The 13,602-nt window shown below is 38.5% G+C and overlaps 1 protein-coding gene across 3 annotated transcripts; it reads right to left on the reverse strand.

Annotated features, from left to right (window-relative positions):
- Positions 1-1,822: 1,822 nt before the first annotated feature.
- Positions 1,823-13,271, reverse strand: map6d1 (MAP6 domain containing 1). Of its 3 annotated transcripts, none has more exons than XM_086091334.1 (4): positions 13,054-13,271; positions 12,495-12,914; positions 10,104-10,380; positions 1,823-2,269 (listed from the first exon to the last, which is right to left on the reverse strand). In XM_086091334.1, the coding sequence occupies exons 1-4, from the start codon at positions 13,140-13,142 to the stop codon at positions 2,198-2,200; spliced, it is 858 nt and encodes a 285-aa protein (XP_085947460.1). In that variant the 5' UTR covers positions 13,143-13,271; the 3' UTR covers positions 1,823-2,197. The 3 variants fall into 3 exon arrangements, with proteins under 3 accessions (XP_085947460.1, XP_085947452.1, XP_085947468.1); XM_086091326.1 differs by having other exon boundaries at positions 1,823-2,272; XM_086091342.1 differs by having other exon boundaries at positions 1,823-2,272; positions 12,972-13,271.
- Between the last annotated feature and the right edge of the window lie 331 nt (positions 13,272-13,602).

A 13,602-nucleotide genomic window follows, 5' to 3' on the forward strand; every position in this document is an offset into this window, starting at 1 on the left:
TATGTAAAGCAAAGCATATATTCTTTTTAATTATTTTGTAAAAATACAACTTTATTCTCATAAGATTACAACTTTTTATCCAGTTTAAGTATCACAATCACCATTTTGTTTCTTGGAAAAAATATGATTTTATTGTGATATTTTTTTTTCCTTTCTGTCACTTCTTTTCAATAGAGGGCACTGGGGAGCTGCCCCGCCATGCAAAGTCATCACAACTTTCCTTGAAGACCAAAACTTTAAATTCAAAGTAAAATGGAACTCTTTCATTAAAAAAAAAAAATGCAGAGAATTGAACCCTGTGGAACACCATATGTTCCGTTATACGCGCAAATTCATATTTCACATACTTGTCCAACCACTTTCTTGCTTTCTTTTTTTTTTTGCTTGACATAGTATGATGGGATTACATTTACAATATTAAAGAAATCACACGACATACCATCACGCCAGCCGCAAGTTGACCACTGAGAGAACCAAATTCCCCGCAGCACAGATGGGCCGAGCAATTTGGTGTGATCACCTGCAGCCAATGATGGCCAGCATCACAAATCATTGGAGTCGGGTGTGTGTCTTGACTTCCGCCGAACCCCTGGGGTTCGATCAAACCCAGGTTCAGAACCACAGAATGATGTGCAAAGTTGTTTCTCTAATGTGTGTCGTCTGATTAATGTCACACTGGGGTGCACAAATCTTTACTCATTAGCTGTTAATTATGTTTACATTGTTGTTAATGATGTTTTCCTGCTACACTAGGGACTGCTATTTGCAACGGTTTAGGATTTCTTCTACCTCCGTCTGAGTTTCCCCAGTTCAGTTCCGGCTCAAGTAAAACAGCCCCAAAGCGTGATGCTGTCAACACCGTCCATACATTTTTTAGGGAAAAAAGTTCAGCCTGGGTTGCATTTAACTAGAATGAAAAATCTCATGTGGGAAAATGTGTTATGGTCTGATATGTTTATTGCAAACAACATCACTCAATACCAAAAGAAGACCATACCAACAGTGAGTGAAGCATGGGGAAGGAATTATGAACAGTTCATATTAGGAGTAGTTAGCAGTCGGGCTGGTTATTGATTCAAATTTCAATTTCCTCGAATCGATTCGATTTTGATTCACAAGATTTCAGTTCGATGCAATTTCAATTTTTTTCCCCCTGATTTGATTCAATTAATTTCAGTTCAATCCGATATTTAGTTTATTATGTATATGTAACATGATTTAAAAGAAAGCTCTACAAACATTAAATTCCAAATAAAATTTTGCAGAGGCAGTAACTGGTAATGAATTAATGAAAATAACACGTTATAATCACTTGAGTGCGACACAAACATTGACATCAATATATTAAATATAAATGAAAAAGATTCTGAATTGTCATCAAGTGCAAGAAGTCAAATCTTTCTAAAATGTAAGAAAATACTTTTGAATTCCTGTGAACAGTAAATTTCAATAAAACAGTAAGATACAAAAAAATGTTGGCCTTTAAAATTCTATTTTCTTTCTTAATTTATCAGAAAAAAAGAGATATTAAAATAATCGATTCATGGTTTTATGAATCGATATCACGCTCAACAGGAAAATCGATTCGATTTTTTTTTTCTGTTGAGATGGATTTAAAGGCTATCTAAATGGTGGAAAAAGTTGATTTGATGATTTATTACGTTCACTTTTTTTTTCAGAAACCTGGCATTTGAACAGGGGTGTGTAGACTTTTTCATCCACTTCATGGCTTTTTGGGGATTAAGTCATGGCTTTGACTTACCAAAGCAATCTGTTTACTGTAAGCAATACTTGGGAAAAAAATACATCGGAGGACAAGTGCTCAGAAGAACCTACCGGTCGGTAATCCTTTTTATTTCATTCACAACATACTTACATTTTAGTATCAATAGATTTACAAAATCATATTTTTACAATAAGTTTCCAAACAAACGAAATAAGATTTTTTTTAAACCTCAAGCAAAATTAAGAGCATACACACATTTTTTTTATACAGGAAACACAGTTTCGGTTTCTTGTGCTGTAAAAACAAAACAAGCTAGCCACTCACATGCATATTCAATTCCATAGCAACTGGTGCAGACTTTTAAGGGGGAGGGGTCGCCATGTGATGTCATCATCTTACAATAAGCTCTGCAGGGGTCTCTCCCGACACGTTCCCTTGCATAGATCTCTGAAGACATTCTTCTGTCCGACGTTAAAAAGCTCGCGATCCGCTTTGGAAAACGGCAGAAGGGTTTGGTGGCAACTTGGTCCTCACCAGATGTTCCTGCTGGAGAACGCCACAAAACATCAAGACGCTCCAATCGGCCATATTCTCCTTTCTTCTAGGGATGATCAAATTCTGTCACTGTCAAATTGGGTCAAAGTTATTTTAACTTCATTGCTGCCGATTCTTTTTATGTGAGCATCAGAGAGGCGGCGTGGTGGGCTCGCGGTCCCGGAAGCCCTTGAGTGGGTGGTGAGGGAAGGCATGATAAAAAGCAAGAGCGTGTGCGCGTGTGTCGTGTGCGTAAACACACAAACCCTCATCTTTTGTGCTTTCAATGCAGCAGCTTGCTCTGCCTCTCCTCTCCACATGATCCTGATCCGCATTCCTCTTGCTAACTTTTTTGCACCTCCAAAAATACGTTGCTCTCCGAGTACCACCATCATGACGAGGGACGTTCGATACCACTTTATGATACATCAAATTTCAATGACAAGTGATTGCGAGCCCAGAAAAACTGGCTTTGCAATCATATATTCAATGCGCGCTCACTAGTCTAAACACGGCATTCTGATTAACTCATTCATTGCCATCAATTCATTAAAAAAAATTGTTTTATTAATAATTAGGGGCGACGAACATTTTTAATTGTAATTAATCGCATGACTTCACTAGTTAACTCACGATAAATCACAAATGTTATATCTGTTCTAAATGTACAAAAAAAAAAATCTAGGTTTTCATACTCTTGTTAACAAAAGTGGAAACAAATGTTAAACTAATAGAAATAGTTTAAATTAATTTTTGACGTTTTTAGCCGTCAATGGCAGTAAATGAATTAAAAACAGAAAACATTATTTAAAATTTGGGACTTCAGGCGATTAAAATTTGTAATCATAATTAATCGTATGACTTTACTCGTTAACTCACGATTAATTCCAAATTTTATATCTGTTCTAAATGTGCCCCCCAATTTTTTTCTAGGTTTTCCTACTCTTGTTAACTAAAGTGTTGTTGTTTTTTAACTAATATAAATAGTTTAAATACATTTTTGACGTTTATAGCCGTCAATGGCAGTGAATGAATTAAAAAAAAACATTATTGAAAATTTGGGGCGTCAGGCGATTAAAATTTGTAATCATAATTAATTGCATGACTTTACTAGTGAACTCACGATTAATCAAAAATTTCTATCTGCTCTAAATGTATATAAAATAATTGTAGGTATGAAAAGTAGTAGATTCATGGCCTAAAAACATTTTTTAAATATAAATATGTTTTGTTATTTTAACTTTTATACTGTGTGAGCATAGGTTAGTAAAATTCGTAACTCTGTTGTAAGCCAAGGACCATTTAGTGAGCTTCTAATGTTTTTGTTTTTGTTTTTTGTACTTTATCGTCCAACCATGCTGTTATGATGAAACAGTCACGCTGAATAAGAAATTTGTGTTCCCACAAAAGTGGAAGCATGATGTCATGACAAAATGACTACAATGCTTGATGGATGAATATTTTGATGAAATGTTTTTTTGTACCTCATTACTTCATTCTAAATTTGCTGGCTTTACCCAAACCGTTATTTTGCCTTTCCCCTTTTGCCAAATTGGCACGGGGATGCCCTTGTGTGTTCCCGGGCAGCGTGGGAACGGGGACGAGGTCCAAGCCAGAGAAACAATGAGAGCGAAAGCCTGTCACGAGGCCTGCAGATAGACCAAGAGAGCAGGACAAGAAAAAAAAGGTGAACCCACATTTAGAGCCTTTATTTGAACCTGACATGTTTTTGGCATGTGGAAGGAAAACCCACGCAAGCACAGGGAGAACATGTTGAAGTTGGGGTTGGGGTTCAAACCCGCAACCGCTTAACTCATTCAATGCCATTGACGGCTATAGACGTCAAAAACTCATTTGAACTATTTCTATTAGTTGAACATTTTTTTCCCCACTTTTGTTAACGACAGTATGAAAACCTAGAAAAAAATGATTGTACATTTAGAAGATATAACATTTGTGATCAATTGTGAGTTAACTATTGAAGTCATGCAATTAATTACAATTTTAAAAAAATTATCGCCTGACGCGATTTAAAAAAGAAAGAAAATATGAATAAAAATTAGGGGTGTCAGACGATTAATTTTTTTAAATCATAATTAATCGCATGACTTCTCTAGTTAACTCACGATTAATCAGAAATTTTATATCTGTTCTAAATGTACAATAAAAAAAATTATTGTTGACAAAAGTGGGAAAAAAATGTTAACCTAATAGAAATTGTTCAAGGGAAGCTCCTACAACGGTATTTTATATTATTTCACTTGAATGATTTACATTTTCAAGAGTAACTCCTTCTGGTTCTGGTCTCTTTTCCAGGAAATGACTGTCCAGGCTTCTGATTGGCTGGATAAGTTTAACAGTCAGGGTTTATTGTACTTCCTGCTGCATGTCAACAGAGAAGAAGCGTTGGAATTTTTTTTTTTCACAATTTCTGTTTTCCGCATTCTTTTTGTTTAAATTATTATTATTATTTTTTCTTCTTTTGGTCAATGGCTAAAACAGTCTGTCCAGACTCCAGCATGAGTCCCCTTTCCTCACAATTAGTAATAGACCGATTATTAGTAGGCAAGGAGGCCGATAACCGATATTTGGAGCCGATATTCTTTTGCAGTAAAATAAAAAATATTAGCATCAAAATAAAAAAAAAGCATGTTTGTTAAAACTACTTTTTCAAATTTTCAACATATTCTTTTAATTTCTCTCTCTCTCTCTCTCTCTCTCTCTCTCTCTCTCTCTCTATATATATATATATATATATATATATATATATATATATATATAATTTAATACAGCAAATAGACTGCTTTGTTTCAAAATTTTAACAAAAAGTGAATAATTTTTCTATAGTAAATAGTTTTCCAAAATGTTAACATAATATATAACTTTTTTAAATATTTTTCTTTTTCTTATTTTTACTTTACTTTTAACAAAAGCAAAATGCAGCATCTCAAGTTCACTGACATTTATATAAATATATACATAAAAATTTCCATGAAATGAACCCCGTTTTTAATTGCTCTAAATCTCCGTGCTTGCGAACATAGCAAATTTTGGGTTCTCGTCAGTGTTCGTCAAATGTTTCAAAAGTCGTTCACGAACAAGGAAAATTAGTTAGAACATGTTCAAAATTTCTTTGTGACAAGAAAACCAGTTTTTGGCGAGTAAAAATTTTCTGTGACCATCTTTGCAACATTTTACGAACCCTGAAGAAATACAAAATTCACTAAGTTTGCAAACATTCGCCGCTCAGAGAGATAGCAGCTTTATCGGCCTTCAGATTTGTAAAAATGGCCGATGCCGATATTCCTGAAAATGCTAAATATCATATATATATATATATATAAACTTCAGCGCCTTAAGTTGAATCAGTGATTATTCGGCGCAGCCCACAACTTAGCTTAGCTGTTAGCTTAGCTGGTGGCTAGCGACCTTGTGGGATATATTCTACAGCGTTTGAGAGCTGGGACTTAATTTTTCACTCATTTGAGGCATACTTTTATATACTTGACAATTTTTTGGGCATGGTTGTTAAGGATAACGACACTATTGTCTGTTGTTTGTCAAATGTATAAGCTTTTTTTACTTCCCGCTTATTGTGTCATCAACAAGTTCCAACAGAGAAAGGCATCAAAGTCCTGATGTGATGATTCACGTCTGCCTAATGGCGTCGTCATCAAGGTCAGATTTTAATTGCGGCCACTCATTTGGGACTTTCAGCTTCATCCATGTTCGTAAGACAGTTTAAGAGGGGAGGCCCTTTTTCTGAAACACCTTTGGGATGAACTCCAAAACAGATTGTGAGCCAATGAGAGCTGACCTCGCAAACGTTCCGCCGATGATGAAGTAAGTGATGGGACGCGGCCTCGTCTGCACCGCTTACCCTCGCTAACCGGGCCACTCCGATTAATAGAGTGTGTGCCCTGCCGTTGACCTCCCTCTCGTTCATTCCGTCACACCGCCTACAGCGCGTTTGATCGAACGTCGCGGAGAGAATTGTGCACGCCGGCAAAACGTTATAAACTATGGTCCATCTTCAAATTGAACCAAGTGCCACCTAAATAAAAATACGTAGCTCTCCAAGTACCATCATGGCGGATCATTTAAGTGGTCGAGAAAGCGAGCCAGTGGTTTTATTTGCTAAAAAGTACATTTCATGTTATCATAATCTATTGTAACGTTATGCAAAGTTTGAACATGTGCTAAAGTATAGGGGAAAATACATTTTGGCGTAGGACTGCAGCTATTGAATATTTTAAGAATCGAGTATTCAACCAATTAAGACAGATTAATTGAGTGAGCTGATAAAAAAAAAAAAGTTTTGCATTGTAAAACAACAATACCAAATACAAAACGTGCATGTGAAGAGGAGATATTTTTTTCCATTTGGCATTGCCATCGTCATGGTCTTCGCCGTCGTATTTGTGACTTTGAATGTGTGTGGCTTCTAAAGGGGGAAGCCGAAGAAGAAGAAGAAAAAAAAGGTTGGCACTATTCTGATTTAAACTTTAGGATTCTGACTTTCATTTTGACTTCCATATCAGAATTCTCACTTTGAAATGAGAATTCTATCTTTAATCTCAGAATTGTCACTTGAAAGTCAAAATTCTTTACTTTATTCTGACTTTAATCTCAGATTTCTGACTTTATTAGTACTATTTATATTCTCACTTTAAACTCAAAATCCTGAGATTAAATACAAATTCTGACCTCTAACTCATTCACTGCCATAAATTCATTTTAAAAAATTGTACAAAATTAGGGGGGGCAGGCAATTACATTTTGTAATTGTAATTAATCGTATGACTTCACTAGTTAACTCACGATTAATCGCAAATTTTGTATCTGTTCTAAATGTACAATGAAAAAAATTCTAGGTTTTCATACTCTTGTTAACAAAAGTGGATTTTTTTTTAAACTAATAGAATTTAGTTCAAATGAATTTTCGACGTTTATAGCCGTCAATGGCTGCCAATGAATTAAAAAAAAAAAGAAGAAAAGATTATTAAAAATTTGGGCCGTCAGGTGATTAAAATTTTAATCGTAATTAATCGCATGACTTTACTAGTTAACTCACGATTAATCACAAATTTTATATCTGTTCTAAATGTACAATAAAAAAATTCTAGCTTTTCATACTATATTAATTATGATTAAAAAATGTAATCGCCTGACGCCCCTAATTTATAATAATCTTTGCTTCTTTTTTTTTTTTTATCGCGTCAGGCGATTACATTTATTTAATTGTAATTAATTGCATGACTTCAATAGTTAACTCACGATTAATCACAAATTTTGTTTCTGGTCTAAATGTACAATAAAAACAATTCTAGGTTTTCATACTCTTGTTAACAAAAGTGGAAAAATGTTAAACTAATAGAAATTGTTCAAATGTATTTTGGACGTTTTTAACCGTCAATGGCAGTGAATGAGTTAAAGTAAGAATTCTGAGATTGACGTGAGAATCCTGCCAACCTTTTTTTTTTTTCTTCCCTGGCCCTAATCCTCTTCCATTATACAGTTTCAAAACCAAACAAACATTATGTGTTTGTTATATTGATGATTCTCAGCCATCCAGGTCATTGTAATCCCCAAAAATCGAATCGAGGCAACTGACCTCTTTTCTGGGGAAATGTGTTGTTTTATTCTTGTTTTCCGCAAATTATTCATAAAATGGCTCAAGAAATTATGCTATTAGGCTAATGAAATTTTAAAAGATTCCTCACAGTTTTATGTTGCCACAGATAGTAGACCAATGTGACAGCAGCTAGCCAGCCAGCCCACGTCGGGTCGGGTGGGAGTTTTTATCCCAATCTAATCTGGAACATTGTCCATGCACTAATGAATCGCCAGCTTGGCACACAAATCCTGTCACCTTCTTATCCATTATTTCAGCTTTGTCTGCTGTTCAAATTTCAATTTGAGCGTACACATCTGCTTCTTTGGAATAGCACGTAGCTCAAAACCAGGTCGGAGTGTGATATTTGAAGCCTTCACTGTTATCTGGAAGTACAGTACATGTACAGTGTATGTTTTTCATTTAAAGTGGAAGTCGAGCTTAAACATTTCTTGACAATATTATGTTATATGTGACCGCACTAGTCTAAACATGACATTCTGATGAATATCACATTTGTGCAATAAGAGCTATGGAGCAAAATCCAGCCATTTTTATCCGTCTCAGGAGGCAACCCTTTTGCCACTTGCTGTCGACGGGCAACGTCCAATCACAGCTCACCTGTTTTCTGAAGATGGGCTGTAATTGGTTATTACCTGAGACCTGAGCAACATTGAAGTAATTTTCACTTCATTTATATTCAACTAATGTAATAAGGGTGCGCCTCCTGCCCCCGCCGGGTTGGGAGGGGCCCCGCTGGTCGCTCCTCTTAACTCACTCCACTAGTTTTGCACGATACACTTTGTAAATAGAAACATAGGGCACATAACACACTCCTTGGAGGGGCGAGATAAGGTGGAGACACAGTCTTCGCCCTGCAACTCCCCCCCAATTTTAATGCATCCCACAATTAGGTGGGGCGGGTGAGTCGGGGTGGGGAGCCATCGGTTAGGGTAGACCGCAGTATTAAGCAGTGCTGTGGTCCCCCATCTGTTCCCCCGCCTCGCCCCCATATTTTTAGGCTTGTTTGGGGGTGTCTGGGAGCTGAGCTGTGGTGGGTGTCTGGTGTGGGTGGGGGGAGCGGGGGCTGTGGGCCGGTGGGGTGGCTGGTGGGCCCGCCGTGCCCCGTTCTGCTGCGTTGGGCTGGGGGCGCGGGCCGTGTTGGGGCGCTCTGGGCTCCTGAGTTTGCTCTCTGGCCGGTGGCCCCAGCCTGGGGGACCCTGGGGAGTTGTGCTTGCCCTGTCCTGGCCGGGCTCGACGGCTACCGTCTTTGGTGGAGGTTTTCATGCATGCCAGATCCACCACACCAGCATCTATCAAATTTCAAACACAATCTGCTTCTTCTTCTGGCCGTTGAATCGGTGGAGGCTGATGTCTGTGGATCTCACTCTGCTTAATCTATCCTTCCTTCCTTTCTTTAGTCTTTCCTTTGGTCTCTTGATGTCTCCCTAATTTGTCTGAATTTATATGCTTCTGGGGTTGGTGAAAGATTCTGGTTGGTAACCCGGTGGGTTGTAGGTGATGTCTGGTCGGTGCTAGATTTCACTTTTCTTTCTTTTCTTTGATCCTTCCTCGGGTCTCCTGACAACTTCGGGAGTCGGGATTCGGTTTAGGTGAAGGGTATGGGATTTTTAATAGGTTTCAGGTGAATTAATGAGCACAAACTCACACGCACGCACATATGCACACACGTACACACACACACACACACTCAAGCACACACACACAAAAGAGAGAGAGAGCAATAATGATGACATGTTGAATCGGTAAGATTACCAAATGAACAATACTGAGCTCTCTCAAAGAAAATAGAAAAGAAAACATTGTCAAAAAAAATGGGGTTGACTTCTCTATTAAATGTATCTTGTGTTGTATTTTGCCGTTTAATTTTACTCGTGCAAATTTACAGTATATGTCCACAATTAGTACACTTTGCTGTATCAGACATTGAGCCCTCCTAATATTCTCAGTGAATATGACCTTAAAGCACACTCGAAGGAATATCTGCTTTCTTCCTGATCTTGTCTCAAAGCGTGCGCTATTGAGGTCAACCAAACGTGTTACCTAATGCGGCCTCGTTTAAAGCGCTGGGTCACTTTGAGAGACACGCTGCCGCATCACTACTCTGGGGTGTCCCGACAGCGTGAAATCATCCTGAGGTGTCAAAATTTAAAGATGGAGAACAATGAAGAAACTTCGGGACTTGGCCGAGTATGCTCACGGTCTCACCTGAGCCTTGGTTGACGCGCTGAGCTCAGTCTTGTCATGCTGGACGACGCCGTGCCTAACGAGCGGGTTGCAAGAGGGGCCGGCTTGCACCAGGACGGGCCGGGGGACCGAGGCGGGCTGTATGTTGGAGCTCGCAGAGGCGATGCCCCCCTGGTGGGGCCCTATGGACCGGTGGGCCTCGCCGTTGTAGGCAGCCTGGTAGCTGGTCTCGAGCGGGGAGTGGGAGGAGTCTGAAGGTTGTTTCCTGCTGCTTTTCAACCATGGCTTGCACTCTTGTCTGAGGGGGAAAAGTGATGCATCACAAAGGTTGATTAACTCACAATCAAGTTGAGCTGTTCTAGTAGGCTTTTCCTGCCTTTTTTGTTTTGCTTTTATTAAAAGAATGAAGGTTTTGAAACCACGAAAGCAACGTTATTTTTTTATTTATTTTTTTATTTATTTTTTTACAGGCAATATTACCAAATTAGACCAATTTAACACAAGGTAGGTATACAATCTAGACAAAAGTATTGGGACAGTAGTGAAACTGGAAGAAATTAAAGTGCTGGTCCTCTAGCAGCTTCAACTTTGCCGTTTTTGTAGAAGAAATGGCTTAATGGCGCATGCTCTAATTTTACATTCACGAGTTTTGACTTTGTCGCAGGATTATGCGGTGATTTTCCCATATGGACTAATGTTACGACTTTTGTAGCAATTAGCATAAACCAGTAAAAATGAAGATAAAGTGCAATAATTTAATTTAATTTAATTTATTTTGTACGACGGCGTATTAGGGTAACGTATAAATATATATTTTTGTAGAGGGCGGGGGCAATATTCCGAGAAAAAAACTCGCAAACTTGTGAGTTTATAAAGTAGCAAATTTGCGAGAAAAAAACTCAGAAACCTACGAGAAATACACGTAGCGTAGCCATAGTCTAATCATGTGAGGATTCGTTGTTGGTTAATGGGACACTGTTTATAAAATGAAAAGGCAGGTTGGAGACGGATTCATTCTTAAATTAAAACTTTACTCGTCATTCACCGCAGCCAGAGCGACAACACTTCCTGATCCCCTATCAGCTGACTAAACACTATCCAATCAGATGCTAGCGTACTTTAGGTAAATGCAAGTGAATGACGGAGAGCAGCAAATTCGACACATCATTTTAGATACTTGTACAAAAAAATACCAAAATGTATGAATATGTAAATAATAATTCTGGAAATGTAAATATACATTTTAACGAATTAACTTTAAATGCTTGATCGTCCGGGTGTGGATCATAACGGTTCAAAGAGCGAATGCTTAACATGACATGGTTAATCTATGCTCAAGCAATTACTATCTCCTTATTTGGAAACCCGACTGAAAAGTATTGGCACAAACAGTCGAGTAGTACGCTATGTGTATTTCTCTTCGGTTTTTGAGTTTTTTTTCTCGCAAATCTGCCACTCTATAGTCGCAAATCTGCCACTTTATAAAGTTTTTTTCTCTGAATATTGTCCTCGCCCTCTAATTTTATTTATTTTTTTTATATGTGGCCCAATTGTTATCTCTCCATAGGTGGTCAAGAGTAGACACAGGTGCCGGTCCGCTTTTTTTTAACAAATGGTGACAAAACAACAAAACAAAAGTGACATTCGCACAGAGGCACTCAACACGCAGACTAGCTAACAAGTTAGCCAGTTAGCAGCTAGCCGTTGACCTGAGCCAATTCTATACTTCTACATCATGTAAAGTGCAATAATTTAATTCATTTTGTTATCTTATATTTAGTTTGCTACTTTAATATAGTTGAGCACCAATTGTAATCTCTCCATAGCTGGTCAAGATTAGACACAGATGCCGGTCCGCTTTTTTTTAACAAATGGTGACAAAAAACAAAAGTGACATTCGCACAGAGGCACTCTACACGCAGAATAGCTAACACATTAGCCAGCTAGCAGCCAATTCTATTCTTCTACATCACTTAACAGGGCATACCTCACCTTTTCAAGCCATGCACATTCAAAGTCACAGATACTACAGTGTAGAACGTGAGAATGGTGACCCCAAGTGGACAAATATAATACCTGCACCTCACATGCATATTTTGTCGCGCTATTATGCATAAAGCTTCAAAATATAGATAAATAATAAAATGGCTGCTACTTTGTGGGTTATTGTCTTTTAGGCAATAAGGGATTATACGCTTTCATTTCGGAAACCGGTCCCATGCACAAAGTTGGAAGAATATAATTTTTTTTAATGTCAATGTAAAATGTTAAATTATGGGGGGGAAATGAATATCGACAGTTATTTCAAATTTCATTCGGGGGCTGGAGAAACAGCAACAAAAAAAATCTCTACAAAATATCATGGACCCAACTTAACCATGTCAAGTGCTGTGGGTGCGACTTGTGTGCTACCTGTAGGAGCTGCTCCTGTCCTCCTCTTTCACCTCCAACCTTCCCCCCGGGCCGCCCCCATGACTAATCCAAGGATAGTGGTCCTTCCTAGGGATGGGCCAGGGTTTATAGTCCTGTTTATACTGCGTGACGCTGGGGAAAGGCACCCCCGGAGGTTGGTAGTCCTCGCGGGGCTTGTAGCTGGGCTCCCTCCGCGCCCTGAATGAGCCCCGGGTCGGAGAGCCGCCAGCTCCTCGCGGTCCGGGGACCGAGGGCGGGCAGGATACCTGCTTGGTGACGGATCGCACCTCCTGCTCGGAGATGTCCGAGTAGTTCTGGATGGTGAGCGGCACGGAAAGGTCCGATTTGTCGAATTGGTTCCAGAACCGAGCCAGGCAGCACACTCTGCTGATGCACGGCCAAGACATTGCCGCCCTTTCACTTGAAGAAAAAAAAAAAAAAATAAAAAAAGAGGAGGGAAAGATAAAGCAGGCTTACATTCAAAATGAGAGTGTTGCTCCTTCTCGGTCCGCTTGTGGGGTTCTGAAAGGGTCCATGTGACAGCAGGGATCAAGCGCACCTCTCACGTGCTCTCATATGGTGCCTCCACTCTGCAGAGGGATCCGCGCAAAAAAAAAAAAAATCCGCCGATCCTTCCAAATCCGACATTCACTGAAGGTTTTTTCTTTTGTTCACATGCACCATTAAAGTCTTGGAGTTCACTCAGTGATAATCAGTCCTGAACCTGAAATAATCTTGTGCATCTCCTCACGTTACATAATTTTGATGCAGCACGTCGACCATGCACGCAGAGGAGAAAACATTAAATAAAAAGAAGAAGAAGAAAAAAGTAACGAAATAGCCTATCACTTAATTTTATCTGCCAATAGAGGACGAATATTTCAATACTATATCTATATAATTATTTATTATTTTAACATAAACGTACTCATAACTACTACTGCAACTTCAGTAAAGTTATACATATATATTTTATTGTATTTAAATACGAAAAAGGGCTTGAATTAAGAGAAAAATATGCAAGAACTGTTCTGTGTAAAATGCTTGATAATCAAAAACAATACACGCTAGCTTCATTGAACACTCTAAATTGTCCTATGATCAATAA

The sequence above is a fragment of the Leptonotus elevatus genome, chromosome 1 (genome assembly GCF_054856555.1).
Source record: "Leptonotus elevatus isolate MCC_2025b chromosome 1, RoL_Lele_1.0, whole genome shotgun sequence".
Lineage (NCBI taxonomy): Eukaryota > Metazoa > Chordata > Actinopteri > Syngnathiformes > Syngnathidae > Leptonotus > Leptonotus elevatus.